We start from the raw sequence: 20,418 nt of genomic DNA, 5'->3' as shown, positions 1-20,418 counted from the left end.
TGCCAATGCAGGGGGCGTGGGGTCAGTCCCTGGTCTGGGAAGACTCCACAGGCCACAGAGCCACGGAGCCCACATACCACGGCTACTGAGCCTGAACGCTGCAGTTACTGAAGCCTGCATGCCCAGAGCCAGTGCTCCCCAACAAGGGACGCCACCGCAGCGGGAAGCCCGCAGACCACAACTGGAGTAGCCCCTGCTCTCCACAACCAGAGGAAGCGCAACGCAGTAACGAAGGTCCAGGTCCAACAAAAATTTTAAATTAAAAAAAAAAAAAAAGAGACTCTTTCCTATCTTTGGTGGTATTTTTTGGTCTGATGGTTCTATTGTTTACATTTCACTTACAGAATTGTGCATTCTCTTTGCGGTTCTGTCGATTTTTGCTTTGTATATATTATGAGTATTTAAAGCCATGTTACTAAGTACATGGCTAGGTACAATTTAAAACCTTTTCCTAGTATAAAGTGACCCTCTTTATCTCGAACTTTTTCTTGCCTGAAAGTCTACCTCTTTGATATTCATACAGCTACATCAGCTTTCTTGTGGCTAGTGTTCAGAGACAGTATTCTTTTCCATTCTTTTATTTTCAACGTTTCTTTATCTTCTGTTTTGGATAAATTTTGAAATGAGTATATATATGCTCATTTAAAAAATCTAGTCTCTTTAAACTTGTTCTTTAACTGGAGCACTTAATACATTTCAGTGTGATATTACCAAGGTTTGTTACCTGTTACCTTACCATGTACTACTTTCTAACTGTCCCTCTGTTCTGTATTTCTTTTTCTCTTTCTTGCCTTCTTTTGGATTGACTAGCTTTTATTATTTCCTTTTTCCTTTCTATTAGGTTGGAAGTTACACATTTCAGTAGTATTTTTAGAGATTACAATGTGTATCCCGACTTACCAGACTACTAACGTATTTTCACATACCTTTGCAAAGACCCGTGAACATTTCAATCTCATGTAAATGCCCACTTTGTTACTGCCATCATGGTTTAGTTTTAAACACATTTTAAACCTTACCAAATGTGACTCTGGCTTGCATGACCACTACCCATTTAGACTCAGCCACATGCCTCTGTTCCCGTTTTTCCTTCCTGCATCCCTGACTTTCTGCCTGAGATATTCTTTCTGCCTTTACCACTTCTTTCAGTTGGCATTTTGATAAGATGAAATAAGAAGGGAATCTTCATTTCCGTAGAATACAAAAGAACTCCAAGTTGTAGTTCCTGGATTCTGTTACTTCTGCTGGCAAGTCAGCTATTAAAGTAACTCGCTCTCTGAGGGCTTCCCTGGGGGCTCAGACAGTAGAGAACCCACCTGCAGCGCAGAAAGCCTGGGTTCAATCCCTGGGTTGGGAAGATCCCTGGAGAAGGGCATGGCACCCACTCCTCTCTGAATGTACTTGTTTATTACCCTTTGGCTGCTTTCAAGACTTTCCTGCAATTTTATTGTGATGTATTTGTGAGCAGATTGGTTTGTATTTATCCTACTTGTAATCTGCAGAATTTCTAGACTCTATGATTTATGAATTGTTTCTTTAAATACTGCTTCAGATATACGTATATTTTTCATTTCTCCTTCGAGGATTCCAATTCACCCTGTTAAACGTTCTCATTATGGTTTTTACATTTTCTACACTAATATCTCAGTATTTCATTCTACATAGTTCCTTCTAACTTACCTTCCAATTCACTCATTTTCTTGTCAAATATGTCTACTCTGTTGTTAAACTCATTCACCAAGTTTTAAATTTCAGTTACTGTAGTTTCACAGTTTCAGAGTTTTTTAAAAAAACTAATTAATGTCTTTAACCACCCTGGTTGTGGTGGTTTAACCATCACTGGTATTTAACCGTCCCAGTGTGGGTCACGGGATCCTTGCTGCACCACGTGGGACTCTCCTTCCAGCCAGTAGCGGTGTATGGCCTCCAGAGCGTGCGGGCTCAGCAGCCGCAGCCCACTGGCTTTAGCTGCTCTGCGGCACACGGGATCCCAGTTCCCTGGAAAGGGATCACACCCTCGTCCCCTGCACTGCAAGGCGAACACTTAACCAGTGAGTGGACCGCCAGGTAAGTCCCCAGAATTTCTACTTGGTTCTTTTCCAAATATTAAAAAAAATATACACACACACAACTATTTGCTCTAAGAAACCCTTTAATCTTTGACCTTGCTGAACACAGGTACTACCTGAAATTTCTGTATCTAGAGCCTTTAGGGCTATTTCTACCATCTGTTGCTACTACTGTTTTCTTTAAAATTGTTAAGTGCATATTATGTATTTGAAAAACTACAGAAATAATTTGAGGTCTATGATTATGTTAACTTTATCCTGAAAGTTTTTTTTTTTAAACATTTTGGCACATGGGATCTTAGTTCCCTGACCAGGGATAAAACCCAAGCCTCATGTGGTGGAAGCACAATCTTAATCACTGGACTGCCAGGGAAGTCCCTGTCTGAAAGGATTTCTGTCTGAATACATCAGGTTCCTGAGAGCCAATGGGCTAATCACAGTCATCAAACTTCTGAGACTGAGGTTCTCCATGCTGCTAGATGACTCCAAGGTAACCTAAAATCTGAGCAAAGGCTATTTTAACTTCCAGTTCACCCTTAACCTTAGGAGTCTCAATCCAGAGCATGGTGTTTTCAGGGTTACCTAACCTCAACAGGCCCTGACCTCGAAGATTTGTCTCTTGAGCCTTGAGGCAGCTGAAAATAAACTTACCCTCTCAGCCTGACTAGATGAATAGCCCAGAGAAAGCAATTCTAAATGCTGAGCTTACCTCTTTAGGTTTCTACCTTTTGCTGGGTTTCATCTCATTTTATGATGATGAGCAACTTTCTGAAACATTTTGTCTAGCTTTTGTAGCTGTCCTTAGCAGAAGGACAAATCACACTGCCCGCCATTGCTATAATGAGAAGTTCCGTAACTATTGTGACTCTTTCTCTTTAGCACTGTAAAGTGCCTCTCATTGCACTTTAATGTGTTCCTTCCTGCCCTTCGTACAATTTTGCCTGTTATATTCCTTTTATGCCTTTGCAGGCCCTTTCATTTCACTTTCTGAATACCTTTTTTCTAGATTATTCTGCTGGATACATCGCAGTTGTTTATTCTTACTTACTGGAATGCCTTAATAGAGAACCACTGCCATAAAAACAAACAAACAAAAAATATAAACAAACAGGAAATATCTCCATCTTATACTCACTGTAAATTCCTCCTCCTCCTCATCACCAGATTCTCCAAATATGTCTGCAATAAGATTTCTAGAAAAGTAACACAAACAATTTTCATTTGTTTTCTTCTCATTTGCACAGGAGTCATGAAATCTTCTTCTACTAGGGTATAATTTACATATAGTGAAACATGTGGGTCTCATGTGTCCACTTCGATGGGTTTTGACAAAGGCACACATTTATGTAACCATTACTTAATAGAACAACTCCATCTCCCAGAAAGTTCCTTTGTGGCCCTTTCTAATGAGTCAAATATATAAATATCCCAGAGGCAACCGCCCTTCTACCTACCATCACATTAGTTTTGCCTGTTCTTGCACTACACGTGAGTGGAATTAGATAACACGTCCCTTATGCTTCTTTCACTTTTAAGACAGTGTTTTTGAGAGTCACTCACGCTGTAGTTTGCAGCAGCAGCTGAAGAATTAAAACCCTACATCTCCCACAGCCATGCAATTAGGCAGGGCATACTGTATTACGCTTCAACACAGAATTTTAATGTAGGCTTAAATAACTTGAAAGACAAACTCCTCTCTACCACCTTACATGAACCCGGGGAAGCTCAGGTTACACTGTCACTTACTCTTCTTCATTCCCTGACTCACTATCACTCCCAAACAGGTCCTTCTCTTCATTCTTCTTATCAGACAGTTCTTTCCCCGCTTCGTCGTCACTGTCAGATGCTATCGTCTTCTCTCTTTTGCCTGATTTGTCCGATATAACATCACTGTCAGAGTCATCTGCATCAGAGACAACACGACTCTTCTTTGCTGCTGTTGAAAAAGAAAACCATCATTAGTCTTATTCACCATGGTTACTGTAAGTACAACAGGTGCTCTAAGATGGCAGTATGTGGCAAAAATCAAAGGTCTTATAACACAGTTTAGAATAAAAAAAACTTAAAAGATTCACCCAAGAGTCATCTCACAGTTAAGATGATGTTAGGAAAAAGAGGCCAAAAGATGAAGTTTTTCCCCAAAATAAAGTGGGCATCAATAGCTACCTTTCCTTTGGGGGAATGAAGAAAATAAGACTAGAATCTCTTCCATGCTGCCTAGTATTAGCAGAACTCTTAAGGCTTGGATATTCTTTTGTGGAATCCCCGTTTCTCAATTATCCATCACTGCTCAATCTGGAATTTCAAACTGCACGTATGTTGCTCTTTTCCCTTCTTTTAATACCTGTCAGGTTATTGGGGAATGTCTTTTCCAAAGAATATATTTCATAAAAAAGTAATCAAGTAGTAAAGATTGGAATACTCTGTGGAGACACTGAGTCTCTAAATAAGAGTGCCTCACAAACTTCCTGGCATTCAGTGACGTTTAACAAATGAAGACAGGCACCCGTGGGAGCTCAGTCACTGTATGGATGGGATGCAGTGCATTAGCTGTCAAAGAGACCCACCGCTAACTCTGGACACAGCTGAGTTTCCATGTAAACATGTTTCCTTGAACATTACCCTTTCTAGTAAAACACAAACAAACAAAGAATTTTCATGTCAATCTTCCATACTGCCATTGTCATGCAGTCTATCTTATCAACTTGAAGCAGTCAGAACTTAGCAAATACTGCTAAAATAATTCAAAGGAAATTTAATATTAAGACTTGCCAATGAGGGAATTTCCTGGTGTCCAGTGGTTAAGATGCTGCACTCTCATTGCCAAGGGCCTGAGTTCAATCCCTAGTTGGGGAACTAAGATCGCATAAGCCAGAACTATGCTTCATAGTTTAAGTTTAGACAATAAGTAAAACTATTGATAAACAGCCCAAAATAACTCCTTACATGCTTTCTCTTCATCATCACTATCAGAAAGCACAGCAGCTTTTCGTTTTGCTACTTTCTCCTCCTCCCCTTCTTTTTCTTCGTCCTCATCACTGTCAATTTTGGCCCTTTTAGGTTCTTCCTCCTCGCTGTCAGAACTGTTGAACCGCTTCCTGTCTACACCGGCATCTGCAGGAAGGGAGTCTTTCTGCACTTCCGTATCCTCTCCCTTATTCTCCCCATCACTGTCCTCATCAGACTCTGGTTTCTGTTTGTGTCTGGAGGCATTCTCAGTTTCTGAATCACTGGCAGGTCCCTTCTGAGGCTCCTCACTCTCAGAGTCACTGACTTGGGGTTTGGGAAGCTCCTCATTTTCAGAATCACTGGCCTGGTTCCTTGGGGGGTCCTCACTTTCTGAATCACTTATCCGGGGTTTGGGAAGCTCCTCATTTTCCGAGTCACTGGCTTGGTGCCGTGGGGGATCCTCACTTTCTGAGTCACTGATACGGGGTTTGGGAAGCTCTTCATTTTCCGAGTCGCTGGCTTGGTGTCTTGGTGGGTCCTCACTTTCTGAGTCACTGATTCGGGGTTTGGGAAGCTCCTCGTTTTCAGAGTCACTGGCCTGAGCCCTCTGAGGCTCCTCACTTTCTGAGTCACTGATCCGAGGCTTGGGAAGCTCCTCACTTTCAGAATCACTAATTCGAGGTTTAGGGAGCTCTTCATTTTCAGAGTCACTGGCTTGGTGCCTCGGAGGTTCCTCACTCTCTGAGTCACTGACTTGAGGTTTTGGAGCACCTTCTGTTTCCGAGTCACTGGCAGGACTTTTGGGGAGCTCTTCAACTTCTGAATCACTGGCAGGAGGCTTCCTAACATCTTCATTTTCTGAGTCACTTGCATGCCCATTAAGCAGTTCCTCATTTTCGGAGTCACTCGCAGGTAATTTCCTGGTCTCCTCACTTTCGGAGTCACTCCCATGGTGATTGACGTCTTCATTTTCAGAATCACTGGCAGGAGGCTCTGCATGCTCTTCAGATTCAGAGTCACTGTCCTTTTGTCTCTGGAGTTCCTCACTTTCAGAGTCACTGGCGTTAAGATTTGAGGGGTCATCATTGTCAGAGTCTGTCACCTGATGTCTTTTGTTGAGGCTATCTTCTCGATCACTAGGTTCATTCTGAAAAATTAAGGGAGAAAAAATTAGAAAAGTAAAAAAAAGTTTGGTAGTAAAAATGTTAAACTTTTCAGCTACTTTTTAAAAAATGTAGGAGTATACCCGCTTAAATGTAGAATTCTTGTAGTATACATATATAGAAACACCCCACTTTAAAAGAGGCCCACTGACCTGTGAAATGGCTAATACAGTTTAGATATCAAAATGAGGAAAGACAATATGACTTCATGATATCTGTAAAGCATACCTACTCTATATATAGCACAGTTATATTTTGAAAAGCTAGATTAAAAAACAGCAACAAAAAAATAAACCTTAACTTTCTCATATAATTCTAGCTCCTAGATAAACTCTTTAAATAAATACATGCAAACATATACCCAAGTTCTTTTTTAAAAAGGAACAGTCTTTGGTTTTATAAGGTTAAAGCTATTTTAAAGAAAAGAATTATAAAACTTTACTTAAAGGGCCAAATTGTACCTAAAGCACATTCTCCCAAGTGAATCTGAACAAATGGGGAGCAAGCAGTTCACAGAGCCAAATATCAAGTGTTAGGTTTTCTCCTGCTTGTTTACTCCTCACAACAGTGTTTTTCATAAGAAAACTGAGGTTTAGAGCAGTCTTGGTCATACATCCAAGTAACCCTGGCACAAAAATTTAAGTTTTAGGGAATCATATAACATCACATGAAGTAATCTGAAAACTCTAGGGTACAAAGGTAATACAAGTATATTATAGCTGTGCTTTTTTAAAATGCAGAGAAAAATATATAAAATTAAACATATCAAAATACTAACAACTAGAATGTGGGGAATTTTTTCCCTTCTAGTATTTGAACTCTCAGTAATACGGTAATTAATATTCTGGCTTAAAAAGTAAAGCACTTCTGTGTTTGAGTTTAGCCAGTATTTTTCTTTATATGACGAACATTACCTGGACTTACTTTAGCACAGATCAATCCTCAAGCAGCAAAGAAACAAAGTATAAGCCCACCATATCATGTGATGAAATAATTAAGTAGTAAGACAATTCAATGACAAGATAAAAGGCTTATAAAATAAGCTTATAACATAAAAATTTGAGGGCTTTTGTCCCTCTGTATTTCACTGCCATCTTGACAGTAGAGTTCCAAAGACATAAAACTGGCATTTATCTATTAAATTAGGATAGGAGAAATAACAGAATTTTTTAATACTGTACAAGATATAGTACTCCATATATTGCTAGAAGCTTACTTTTGGCTGTATTTCATAATTGAATTTTTTATGTTTTAAAAGAATACAGATGAAAAAATTAACTATCTAGAATGTGACGCCTAAAAAGGCATTTTTTGGCCTGCTGTCTTCACTGAGAAGGCACACTCTGCTTCAGAGCACAGAAGGGTGTCTGGTATACACAAAATCACAGTAAGAATTCGCTGAATGAATAATAAGAATTAAATGTTAATAATTTAAAGTGAGGAATAATTAACTCAACGAGTATTTGCTTCAAGTCTACTATATACAAGGTGCTAAGAATCAAGGCTGAACATGTCTCAGTGCCTGACCTTAAGGAAATATTATCTAGTGAGCTAGCCACATGTATCGTAGCAATAGTATAACATACACTATCATGAAGGTGACATTCTGAAAGCCAGGAAGTGATTTATATGAAACTAAGCCATAAAAGGTGTGCAGACAACAGGTATTTAATTAATTGGTGATGACAGAGTTAAGAAGTTAACTACATTATTGAGGGTGGAAGGCAAAACATACAGGTACCAGCAGAGGTAACTAAAGCAGGAGGCAAAAGGGAAAACTGTTAATCGCCTTTGGAATGCTTTCAATAACATATTCATGACATAACTCTAACAACATGTTCTTATGACTCAATTTATTTCAGCTGCAAACAACACAAATCATTTCAGGCTAACTCCAGAACAATCTTTCCAGAATCATAGCGGGATGAATGGTTAAAGGCTCTAGAAGGGTAGGAACCAGGGCAGTTCAGAGAGCTCAGAAAGGAAACTCAAGGACCTTTCACTAGAGACTTAGCTCTCACCATTGATAAATTCTGGTGCCTTGGACCTCAATTTTAAGTTCCCAGAAGACACAATCTAACAGGTCATGGCAATAGAGGATGTCCAATGGGTTATAGCCAAATCAGAGGCGCAGCGCTGGGAGAAAGAAAGAAGACAGAAAGACTCCCAAAGAAAGAAGAGACACCATGAACTGAGCAGTCATTCCAAGACGCATCTGTTACACTTTACCCTGGACTTCCCGACCAAGGACAGGACATGCAATAACGACTGTGAAACTTATGAATTCTCACCAATTTTTGAGGAGACTTATAAGAACTTAGGTATCTACCCATTGGGTGTGGCACAATGGAGGAAAAGTGGGAAATCACTGTGGTAAGAAAGTACTGATTGACAGAATCAAGTTAGACAATGTACTTTGGTGAATACACTGTAAGACTTGGGAAAAGAGTATATTAGAAATTATATGGTAAAACTTAGAAGTTATCAAAACGATGTTAAAAAAAACTTTAGATGGTTTCAGCAATTAGTTTAAATTGTAAACTTAAAAACAGTGCTTTTTAAAAGTCATATTTGATATCAACAAATAAACAATGGGATTCCCAGGTGGCACAGTGGTAAAGAATCTGCCTGCCAGTGTAGGAGAGAGAGAGATGCAGCTTCAATCCCTGGGTCTGGAAGATCCCCTGGAATAGGAAATGACAACCTACTACAGTATTCCTGCCTGGAGAATCCCACTGACAGAGGAGCCTGATGGGCTACAGTCCAAAGAGTCACAAACAGTCGACAAAGAGTCGACACGACTGAGCAACTCAGTGCACACACGCGCCATTTAAACACAATTTCTTAATATAAAAGCATCCCCAATTTTAACTCTCAGAGAAACTGAGCTCTCTAACAGTCCTTAGAGGCTTTAGACATGTCTATAATGCCTCATATCCCGCTCCTAAAATCATTTAGACTACAGTAGTTACCCATAATGAATGAATTGGTTGATGAATTGGTTGTTCATCTCAGCAAATGGTAACAGATTCCTTACAACCAGTGCCACAATATGCAGAGATAACTAACATCCTAAATTAAAAATAATTAATTAAAATGATATAAAGCAAGTATCAATTTGTAAATGTCAAAGAAGTATAAGAATGTCAAACAGAAGTCCTTGTAAATAACCAAAAAACTGGGGAAAACTGTTTCCTCCTTATTAAAAGAATTAAACTCAAAACAGTTGAACTTACAAAGCAACCCTTCATCATAAATTGGTAAAACATTCAACACCAAGTCACATAGTAAATTCCATGAGGAAGTATTTACAGGAACATTTTCCAAAACATATTTCACTGGATCTTAGTTCAAGAAGATAAATTTTAAATCCTCATCATGGAGCTTTGAGAATACATAATCACTGTAAGAGCATAAGGAAGGATCTGAGAAATCCAGTTTTTATTACACAATGCTGTTAATCTAGTGTAGCTCCTGAAGGGCTGCAAGGCTTTTGACTTTGTGAAACTCCAGCTTTACAGCAATCATACACATAATAAAATAAAGATATATTCCTGAGTGTCTTTTGTCAAAAGCTGGCTGATCTTAGAATCAGTCAAAAACAAAAACACTTCTGCTGGGTACTAGAAAACGTCTACACAAAGTTTAGGAGTTTATAATGATGGGACTTCCCTGGTGACTCAGTGGTAAAAAATCTGCCTGCCAATGCATGAGACACAGGTTTGATCCCTGGTCTGGGAGGATTCCACATGCCTCAGAGCAACTAAGCCTGTGTACAACTACTGCGTCTGCTCTAAAGCCTGGGAGCCACAATTACTGAAGCCTGCGCCCCCTAGAGCCCGTGCGCCACAAGAGAAGTCAGTGCAATAAGAAGCCCGCCACTCCAACTGGAAAGTAGCCCCTGCTGGCCGCCACTAGAGAAAAGTCCACGCAGCAATGAAGACCCAGCACAGCCAAAAGCAAACAAACAAACAAACAAATCAAAAGAAAAAGTTTGTAATGATGACGCAGCTCCCATCTACCTCTCCAGACTCACTTCTGCCCTTTCGCCAGCATCAGCTCTAGGCACTGCACCAGCAGTTCCCAAACTCTTGCATGAAGAATCACCTGGGAAGCTTTGGTGAAAACACAGATTTTTGTGCTTCTCATCTCCAGGTATTTAGATAGTAAATCTGGGCAAGGGGTCAAACAATCTGCATTCTGACATCTAATCCAAGTGACTCTAACTGCACATTAAAATTTTACTGCAGACACATGGAACTACAGACTTCACTACATTACTCCATGTTTTCACCTCACCTTGTCCTTTTCATCTCAACACGAGGCAAAAATACCCCCGTCCTGAAGCCTCTTTCATCCTTCTCTCTAGGTAGAATGGATTCTGTGCAATATAATATGGCAGTTCACAATGTGGACTTAAGAGTCTATAAGGTCTAGGCCATCTAGGCTCGTGGCTCATCTTCTACGGTAAAATTTAGGGAAATTATCTTAATTTCCCAAAGTCCTCAATCTGACAGAGTCAGAAATAGGATTTACAACTTAGAGGTCGCTCTACTCAGAGGGCCAAATGCATGTGCCTGTGAGCACTCAATGTATGTTGCTATGGTTTTTCCAGTGGTCATGTATGGATGTGAGAGGTGGACTGTGAAGAAGGCTGAGTGCCGAAGAATTGATGCTTTTGAACTGTGGTGTTGGAGAAGACTCTTGGGAGTCCCTTGGACTGCAAGGAGATCCAACCAGTCCATTCTGAAGGAGATCAGCCCTGGGATTTCTTTGGAAGGAATGATGCTAAAGCTGAAACTTCAGTACTTTGGCCACCTCATGTGAAGAGTTGACTCATTGGAAAAGACTCTGATGCTGGGAGGGATTGGGGGCAGGAGGAGAAGGGGACGACAGAGGATGAGATGGCTAGATGGCATCACGGACTCGATGGACGTGAGTCTGAGTGAACCCCGGGAGTTGGGGATGGACAGGGAGGCCTGGCGTGCTGCGATTCATGGGGTCGCAAAGAGTCGGACACGACTGAGCGACTGAACTGGACTGAATCATCCATAACCAATTACTAGTTATACGACATTCACCCCTGGAGACAGAGCTCAAACGCGCCACCTGTGCAGGCTGGGCTGGTCAGTCATTCCCCCTTTCGTGTCACCAGAGCATCCTGTGCACCTGCCTCACGAAAAGGTGGTTTTTTACATTTATCTTCATAATATGAATGAAAAAAAGACCTTAAGATATAAGAGACCATTTAAGAAAAGTAACCCCAAACCTACCTTTTACCTTTAGTATACAAATAAAACAAACCCCACAAGATAATGCTTAACAAAAAAGAACCAAAGCAAAATGTTTTTCTCATTAATTTGGTAGACTCAGAGACAAAGGCTGAAACCTAACACAAAGAAAGGACATACATGGAATTGAAAGAAGTGCTAACAAATAGGGTGAACAAGGAGAGCAATGTCTAAAGAGAATCTTCTACAGGCTTCACTGTACTCCTCATAGGACTGCTTTCCTTATAGTAGCACAACCTTTCTGTGGAAAGACCCAAATGACTGCAGACTATCTCTTCTCAGTTCAAAGTAAAGCTGGGGCTAATGGGGCTGTCACCAACTTCAACCAAAGAAGGATACTTGTGCCCACTAGCCTCTGCCTACAGTCAGCAAAAAAGGAGAAGCCAGGCGCTATTTCCAAACAACCTCTTTCTGAATAGCCCCATACACTATTTTTTCCTGTGAGATCCTCAAGAGGGGAACATTACTTTTCTACGCAGATAAAACCTATAAAGTGGATTCTAAAATGCACATTACTTTCCATATATTTTCTGTGGAACAAAAACCAGCTGATCACAATCCACAACTAATTTCATGCTGCTCAAGAGAATATTCAAATAAAACAACAGAAATTAGAACTGGCAACTAGTTATAACTAGGTTGCATTCATGCTCAAATTGCTTTATTTAAAAAATGGTGTTTCCAAAGAAGTTAAACTGTCACTGTTTGCAGATGACATGAAGATTCTAAAGATGCTACCAGAAAACTACATGAACTCATCAGTGAATGTGCTAAATTTGCAGGTTACAAAATTAATACTCAGAAAATCTGTTGCCTTTCTATACACAAGAATGAAAGATCACAAAGAGAAACCTCAAGCAGTGATTCTATTTACCACTGCATCAAAAATAATAAAACACCTAGGAGTAAACCTACTTTCCAGCCACAATACTCACTCCTGAAACACAAGTCCTTCTCAGTTCTAGGCCTTTGAACCAGCGGTTCTCTCCAGCTAGAATTATCACCACCACCTCTAACTGGCTTCTCTATCTGGTAATGTCAGTCATTCCTCAGAGTCCATTTAGCCTACCCTCCCACCCTCCTACAGTCCTTTGTATGTGCCCTTTATGTGATTTAAAAATATATTTAGTTATCTGATGCATGCTAATTAAAATAGGTCACTATATAAAATGAGGGGACAGTTATTCTAGTTATTTTCCTTTGATTTCAAATATTAATGTGCAAACACAGAAAAGTATATTAAAACTGCCTTCAACAACACAACCCAAAGATCACCATTATTCATAAGAAATTTCCTCCCAATCTCTTCTCTGTGTGAATTTACTTTAAAACAGTAAATAAGGATCTAGAATCACAATTTAATGGCTGGTATCTTTCAAGTAACACACTGAATTCTCCCGTTTCGCAAAATATTTTTTTGGAAACAACTGTAATGGCTGCATTGCCATTCTTAGAAATGTTCTCTTTATATTTTAATTACTAGTTTTCATTTTGTTGGATACTTATTGCTTCCTATCTTATGTTTTCTTTGCCTCATTTGTCCATTTCAGTGTTCTCAACCTGAGGGTGTTCCGAGTCCTCCCCTAAGGGGACATTTGTGAATGCAAAGGCCCTCTGGTTAGCAATGACTGGAGAGGATATGTTACTACCATTTTATTTAATGCATTGGAACCAAGATACTAAATGTCCCGCAACATAAAGGACTGCCTCTAAATGCCAACAGCTGGCTTACTCAGAATCATCTGTTTAGCACTGGGCGGCTCTCAGTGCAGGGAGGCCACAGCCACACACAGGCAGGAGAACCAATGAGATGAGGGAGCCGAAGGGCCCAGTAGAGACTGTGTTAATAGAGTAACGAGTAAAGCATTCCTGGCTCCTTCTGGAATGTGAACTGGAAACATAGCTTCAACCGACTAGTAAAGAGAGAAAAATGAAGCAAAGTGAAAACTTCTGGTATGCTCTGCTGACGCACTCTACAGTGAAATCTGTTAGAAATATTTAAAAACAGCCATTCAGGGACTTCCCTGGGGTTAAGACTCAGCACTTCCACTGCAGTAGGTGAGGGTTTGATCCCTGGGCAGGGAACTAATATCCTGTATGCCATGGGATGTGGCCAAAAGAAGAAAATTTGAGAGGAAATAAAAAGACACACCTTTAAATGTAAATTAAAAAAAATTAAAACAACCATTCAAAGCCTCTGGAAATGATACTAAAGACAAAGAGCAAATAAAGAAGCATCTATCCAAGAAGGTCTACAAAAATTTGGTAAGAAAGGCAAAAATAGCTGGTATTCGAACCAATACTACTCCTTATTTCCACCCTCAGACATCAGCGAGAAAATGATTCTACTCCAGGCTGCTGCGGTCAAAACCAGGGTGCTCTCTTCCTCTAGCTCCCGAGGGTGGGGTTTCTTCCCAGGAGAAGCACGATGTCAGTGTTTCTCATTCTGCCTCCAGCTACCTGTTGCTGTCGTTAAGTTCCCAGCAAGTGCAGTTGAAACTGGTGGCTCCCAATCACAGTAAGAAGGCTCTACTGGGGGCAGAGCACACTGAGGATGCTGGAGCCCTCATTGCCTTTGCCCGAATTTGTGCTCTGTGGTTCCAAGCCAAGAGAGGAAAGCCAGGAGCACTTCAGGTTGCTATCCAATTCCCACCCCACACTGCGAGCTCAGCTTCTGGAACTGGGATGTCACTCAGAGAGAAACCTGCCATTGCCCTTTCCCTCCCCAAACTCCAGATCCCTGGCTCAGAGATTTTGCTTGGGGAAAAAGCAGGCAGTAGGATTTCTCTGGTGGTCCAGGGGTTAAGAATCAGCCCACCAATGCTGGGGGACACAAGTTTGATTCCTGGTCTGGGAAGATTCCACATGCTGTGGGGCAACTAAGCCCGTACACAACTACTGAGCCCGTGTGCCTAGACCCTGTGCTCTGCAACGAGATGAAAGCCACCACAATGAGAAGTCCATCCACTGCAACTAGAGAGTAGCCACCACTTGCCGCAACTAGAGAAAGCCTGCATGCAGAGACGAAGACCCAGCATAGCCAAATATATACATAAATAATAAAAAGCAGGCAGTAAACCAGATAGCTTCTAACTTTTCCCCAAAGAAACCAACTTCATCTGTAGCCAAGCTTGGGGAAGTTCAGACTAAGGCACTTTCACTGGAAGTTGTGGTGAAATGCACTTAGGAGGAGATTCAAAATAAAGATAAACTGTAGGCCAGCTAGTTTGCAGGAGATAAGCAGGTAATAATATAGCTGGAAGGAGCCAGACTAACTTGTTGAGCAATTTATGCCACAGGGCAATGCTGAAAAAAACAGAGCCATTTGCGGAGTTTTAACAGCTGATGACGGTCACAGAAAGAGGAAAAAAAGAGCCCTATTAATACGACTATCATCCCAGGTGACAGTCAGCATGTCCCAAATTGCACATCTGAGGATGCAACATCAGAGATTTAAAGCTGTGGGTGAGGAAACAGAAGTCACTAAGATAATCCAGCCACTCATTAAACAATTCAAAACATCCAGTTTCCAACAATAAATGAAAAGGTATGCAAAGAAACTGGAAAGTTGACCCATAACCAGGAAAAAAGCAGACAACAGAAACTGCCTGTGACAGCAAGCAGATACCACATTTATCAAAAAAGACTTCAAAGTGGCCATTTGTAAACATGCTTAAAGAAATAAAGGCATGATGACAGTATCATATCAAATATACAATATATATATAGAAACAGAAATTTGATCACTTTATAACAATACAATAAGATTAACAACTGACTCCTCAATGGAGACAATGGAGGACAGAAAGCAGTGGGATAACATATTCAAAGAGCTCAAAGAAAAACTGAGTAAAGGAGATGGCAGTCCACTCCAGTATTCTCGCCTGGAGAATCCCATAGACGGAGGAGCCTGGTAGGCTACAGTTCACGGGGTTGCAAACAGTCGGACACGACTGAGCGACTTCACTTTCTTCCTTTCTTCAAAAAAAAAAGTTAACAACAAAAAAAGAAAACTTTTCCAGATGACCAAAAGAGGAAAGAATCTGTCTAGCAGACCTACCACACAAGAACTGCTAAATGAAGTTCCTCAGGCTGAAAGCAAGTGGCCTCAGTGAGTCTACATGAAAAAAACAATAACCACCAGCAAAGGTAACTGTGATTATAAAACCCGTATTTTTTCCTTTGTTGATGTAACTGATTGAAACAACAGTGCATAAGTATGTATATATTGTATTGCTGAACCTCAATTTCCCAATGACAACCACATGGCAACCCACTCCAGTATTTCTGCCTGGAAATCTCACGGACACAGGAGCATGGTGGGCTGCAGTCCACGGGATCGCAAAGAGTTGGGCACAATTGAGACAGTAACACTTAACACTTCCCAATGACAGTATAAAGAAGGTGGATGGGAACAAAGCTGTATTACATTAAGGAATAACTTTAGCATGTACTTGAAGTTATCAGCTTAAAAGAGACTGGTAGAAGATATTTTACATAAGCCTCATGGTAAGCCACAAAGCAAAAAGGTGTAAGTAATCTTAGCATACTGCTACAAAAAATCATCAAACCACAAAGGAAGAGCAGGAGAAAGGAAAAAGGAATGGCAAAACAGTAAGAAAACAATGAACAAAATTGCAATAATAAGCCCCTAACTATCAATATTTACTTTAAAGGTAAATCGACTCAATTCTCCAACCAAAAGACAGAGTGGCTGAATGGATGGGGAAAAAACAAACTGAGCTATGTGCTGTCTACAAGAGACACTTCAGCTTTTGGGACACACGCAGGCTGAGGGAAAAAAGGGATGGAAAAAGATATTCCATGCAAATGGAAACCAAATGAAAGCAAAGGTAGCTATATTAGCTATATTTATAATAAGAAAATAGAGTTTTAGCAAAAACTACAAGATACAAAGGGAATCATTATATAATGATAAAAGAGTTACTCCAATGAGAGAATTTAACATTTGTAAATATTTATGCACCCAAATCAGAGCACCTAAATATTAATAGACCTGAAAGAAGAAATAAGATATCAATGCAATAATTGTAGGGAACTTCAACCTCTCACTTTCAACAATGGACAGAACAGACAGAAAATCAGTAAGACAGTACTGGGCTTAAACCACGTTAGACCAAATGGACTGAAGAGACATTTACAGAATGTTTCACTCAACAGAAGCAGAGTACACATTTTTCTCAAGTGTACATAATGAGAAGAAAACAGAAAATTTCACAAATAAGTGGAGCTCAAACATCATGTTACTGAACAACCAATGAGTCAAAGTAGAATTCAAAAAATACTTTTGAGACAAATGAAAATGGAAATACCATATGCCCAAACTTATGGAAAACAGTAAAGTAGTTCTAAGAAGGAAGGTGGCAATGGATGCCCACAGTAAGAAAAAGAAATATCTTAAACAACAACTTAATAGCTCAAGGGACTGGAAAAAGAGAATGAACTAAGCCCAAACCTATTAGAAGAAGTAACAAAGATTAGAGCAAAAATAAATGAAAGAGAGACTAAAAAGATGACAGAAAGATCAATAAAATTAAGAATTGCTTTTTAAAAAGATAAATAGGCAAACTTTTAGCCAGACTTACCAAGGGGTGGGGGGAAAAGAGGATGGAAAGAGGTTAAACTATAAAGGAAAGAAAAGGTGTCAACATTACAACTGACACCACACAAATACAAAGGATCATAAAAACTAAAAAACTGTATGCCAAGAAATTGGACAATCTATAAGAAACAAACTCCTAGAAACATTCAAACCAAGACTGAATCAAGAGGAAACAGAAACTCTAAACAGATGGACTACCATGAAGGGACTGAGTCAGTAATGAAAAGCTTCCCAACATGGCAAAGTTCAGGACCAGATGGCTTCCCTGGTGAATTCTACCAAACACTGAGAGGAATTAATACCAGTCAGTCTCAAATGGTGCCAACCGAAGAGGAGGGAACATTTCCAAAATCATTTTATGAAACCAGCATTATGCTGATACCAAAACCAGACAAGGACCCAGAAAAGAACATTACAGGCTGAGATCCCTGATGAACACAGGTGCAAAAATTCTCAAAAAATTATTAGCAAACTAAATTCAGTAAGACATTAAAACAATCATACACTATGATCAAATGGAATTTATTCCATGGATGCAAGGATGGCTCAATATCCACAAGTTAATATTAACAAAATGAAAGCTAAAAATCACATGATCTCAATGGCTGCAAAAAAAAAAAAGCAGATAAAATTTTATGTGGATTAATGACAAAAACTCTCAACAAACTGGGTAAAGAGAGAATGTATCTCAGCATAATAAAGACCATGTGACAAGCCCACAGCCAACATTACACTCAATGGTGCAAAGCTGTAAGCTTTTTCTCTAAGATCAGGAAAAGACACAAATGCCATCCCTCACCACTTTATATAACACTGTACTGGAAGTCGTAGTAACTGGGCAAGAAAAAGAAAGAAAAGGCATCCAAAACAGAAAGAAGCAACAGGGTCATTATTTGCAGATGACATAATATATAAAGAAAACCCTAACGACTCGCCAGAAAACTGCGAGAACTAATCAGGGAATTTGGTAAAGGTGCAGGGTACAAATCAACATACAAAAAAATCTGTTGCATTTCTTTACACTAAAAATTAACTATAAAACAAAAAAAATTAAGAAAGGAATCCCATTTATAACTGCATCAAAAAGAATGAAAAATCTAGGAATAAATTCAACCAACAAGGAGAGTACACTGAAAACTATGACACCGATGAAAGAAACTGAGGACACAAATAAAAAGAAAGCGAATCCATGCTCATGGATTGGAAAAATTGATGTTGTTAAAATGACCATATTACCCAAGGCAAGCTATAGGTTCAATCCAACCCCTTTCAAAACTGCAATGGCATTTTTAACATAACTAGGAAAAAAATAATCCAAAAATAAACCACAAAGGAACCTAAATAGCCAAAATCCTGAGAAAGAACAAAGCTGGAGATATCACATGCCCTGATCTCAAACTATATTATAATGCTACAGTAGTCAAAACAGTATGGTACTGGCATAAAAAATAGACACACAGGTCGACACAACAGAATAGAGAGCCCAGAAATTAACCGAAGCACCTACGGTCAAGTAATCCACAACAAAGGGGTCAAGAATATACAATGAGAAAGCACAGTCTCTTCAATGAACGGTGTTGAGAAAACTGAACAACTACATGCAAAAGAATCAAATTGGATTACTTTCACACCATATACAGTAATATACTAAAGATGGATTAAAAACTTAAATGTAAAACCTAAAATCCATAAAACTCCTAGAAGAAAACATATGTAGTGAACTTCTGACGCCAGTCTTAGCAATATTTTTTTAGACACATCTCCTCAGGGAAGGGAAACAAAAACTAAAATAAACAAATGGAACTATATCAAACTAAAAAGCTTTTGCACAGCAAAAGAAACTATCAACAAAACAAAAAAAGCTGCCTACTTAATGGATAAAATATTTGCAAAAAACTTATCTGTTAAGGGGTTAATATCCAACACACACAAAGAATTCACACAACACATTAAGAAAACAAATAACCCCCCCAAAAATGTGCAGAGGATCTAAATAGCTATTTGTCCAAAGAAGACATACAGATGGCCAACAGACACATGAGAAGATCACTCATCATCAGGGAAATGCACATCAAAGCCACAGTATCAGTCGTATCACCTCACACCTGTCAGAATGGCTCTTATCAAAAAGTCAAGAAATAACAAGTGTCGGCAAAGAGGTGGAGGAAAGGGAACACCTCGGCACTGTTGGTAGGAATGTCAACTGATGCACCAACTATTAAAAAAAAAAACCAGCGGAAACAATTTAAATGTCCATTAACTGACAAATGGATAAACAAAATGTGGTTTACTCGAAGAACAGAATACTACTGATCACAAAACAGAAATACTAACACATGCTACAACCTGGATAAACACTGAAAGCACTAAGTGAAAGAAGCCGGTCATAGTAATTCTACTCAAATGAAATGTCGAAAATAAGGAGGGGCTGGGGGCTGGGAGCACAAGCTGGAATCAAGATTGCTGGGGGAAATACCAATAACCTCAGATATGCAGATGACACCACCCTTATGGCAGAAAGTGAAGAGGAGCTAAAAAGCCTCTTGATGAAAGTGAAAGAGGAGAGTGGAAAAGTTGGCTTAAAGCTCAACATTCAGAAAACTAAGATCATGGCATCTGGTTCCATCCCTTCATGGCAAATAGATGGGGAAAGTGGTAACAGTGGCAGACTTTATTTTCTTGGGCTCCAAAATGACTGCAGATGGTGACCGCAGCCATTAAATAAAAAGACGCTTACTCCTTGGAAGAAAAGTTATGACCAACCTAGATAGTATATTCAAAAGCAGAGACATTACTTTGCCAACTAAGGTCTGTATAGTTAAGGCTATGGTTTTTCCTGTGGTCATGTATGGATGTGAGAGTTGGATGGTGAAGAAAGCTGAGCGCCAAACAATTGATGCTTTTGAACTGTGGTGTTGGAGAAAACTCTTGAGAGTCCCTTGGACTGCAAGGAGATCCAACCAGTCCATCCTAAAGGAAATCAGTCCTGAACGTTCATTGGAAGGACTGATGTTGAAGCTGAAACTCCAATACTTTCACCACCTGATGCAAACTGACTCACTGGAAAAGACCCTGATGCTTGGAAAGATTGAAGGCAGGAGGAGAAGGGGGCGACAGAGGATGAGATGGCTGGTTGACATCATCGACTCAATGGACATGGGTTTGAGTAAACTCTGGGAGTTGGTGATGGACAGGGAGGCCTGGCGTGCTGTGCTTCACGGGGTCACAAAGAGTTAGACACGACTGAGCAACTGAACTGACTGACTAACCGGGGGGGTGGGAGTGGGAAAGAGGTAACAGCTAAAGGGTTTCCTTTTGATGTG

At 39.8% G+C, this 20,418-nt stretch overlaps 1 protein-coding gene across 4 annotated transcripts in view; it reads right to left on the bottom strand.

The window, feature by feature from the left end:
• The window catches only part of IWS1 (interacts with SUPT6H, CTD assembly factor 1), a 48,529-nt gene that overhangs the window by 20,534 nt on the left and 7,577 nt on the right, over positions 1-20,418 (bottom strand). For 3 of the 4 annotated variants that reach the window (XR_011254453.1, XM_069576886.1, XM_069576883.1), the window contains exons 3-5: positions 5,016-6,165; positions 3,816-4,005; positions 3,205-3,262 (exon numbers count right to left, since the gene is read on the bottom strand). Coding sequence is in view for 3 of the 4 variants with exons in the window: in XM_069576886.1 (XP_069432987.1) it covers positions 3,205-3,262; positions 3,816-4,005; positions 5,016-6,165 (1,398 nt within the window). In the remaining variant the exon portion in view is untranslated. The remainder of the gene's footprint in view (positions 1-3,204; positions 3,263-3,815; positions 4,006-5,015; positions 6,166-20,418) is intronic. The other variant, XM_069576884.1, reaches the window with a different exon arrangement.

This window comes from Ovis canadensis, chromosome 2, assembly GCF_042477335.2.
Source record: "Ovis canadensis isolate MfBH-ARS-UI-01 breed Bighorn chromosome 2, ARS-UI_OviCan_v2, whole genome shotgun sequence".
Lineage (NCBI taxonomy): Eukaryota > Metazoa > Chordata > Mammalia > Artiodactyla > Bovidae > Ovis > Ovis canadensis.
Note: the sequence above shows the minus strand (reverse complement) of the source record. Positions and strands in the feature narration are given on the sequence as shown.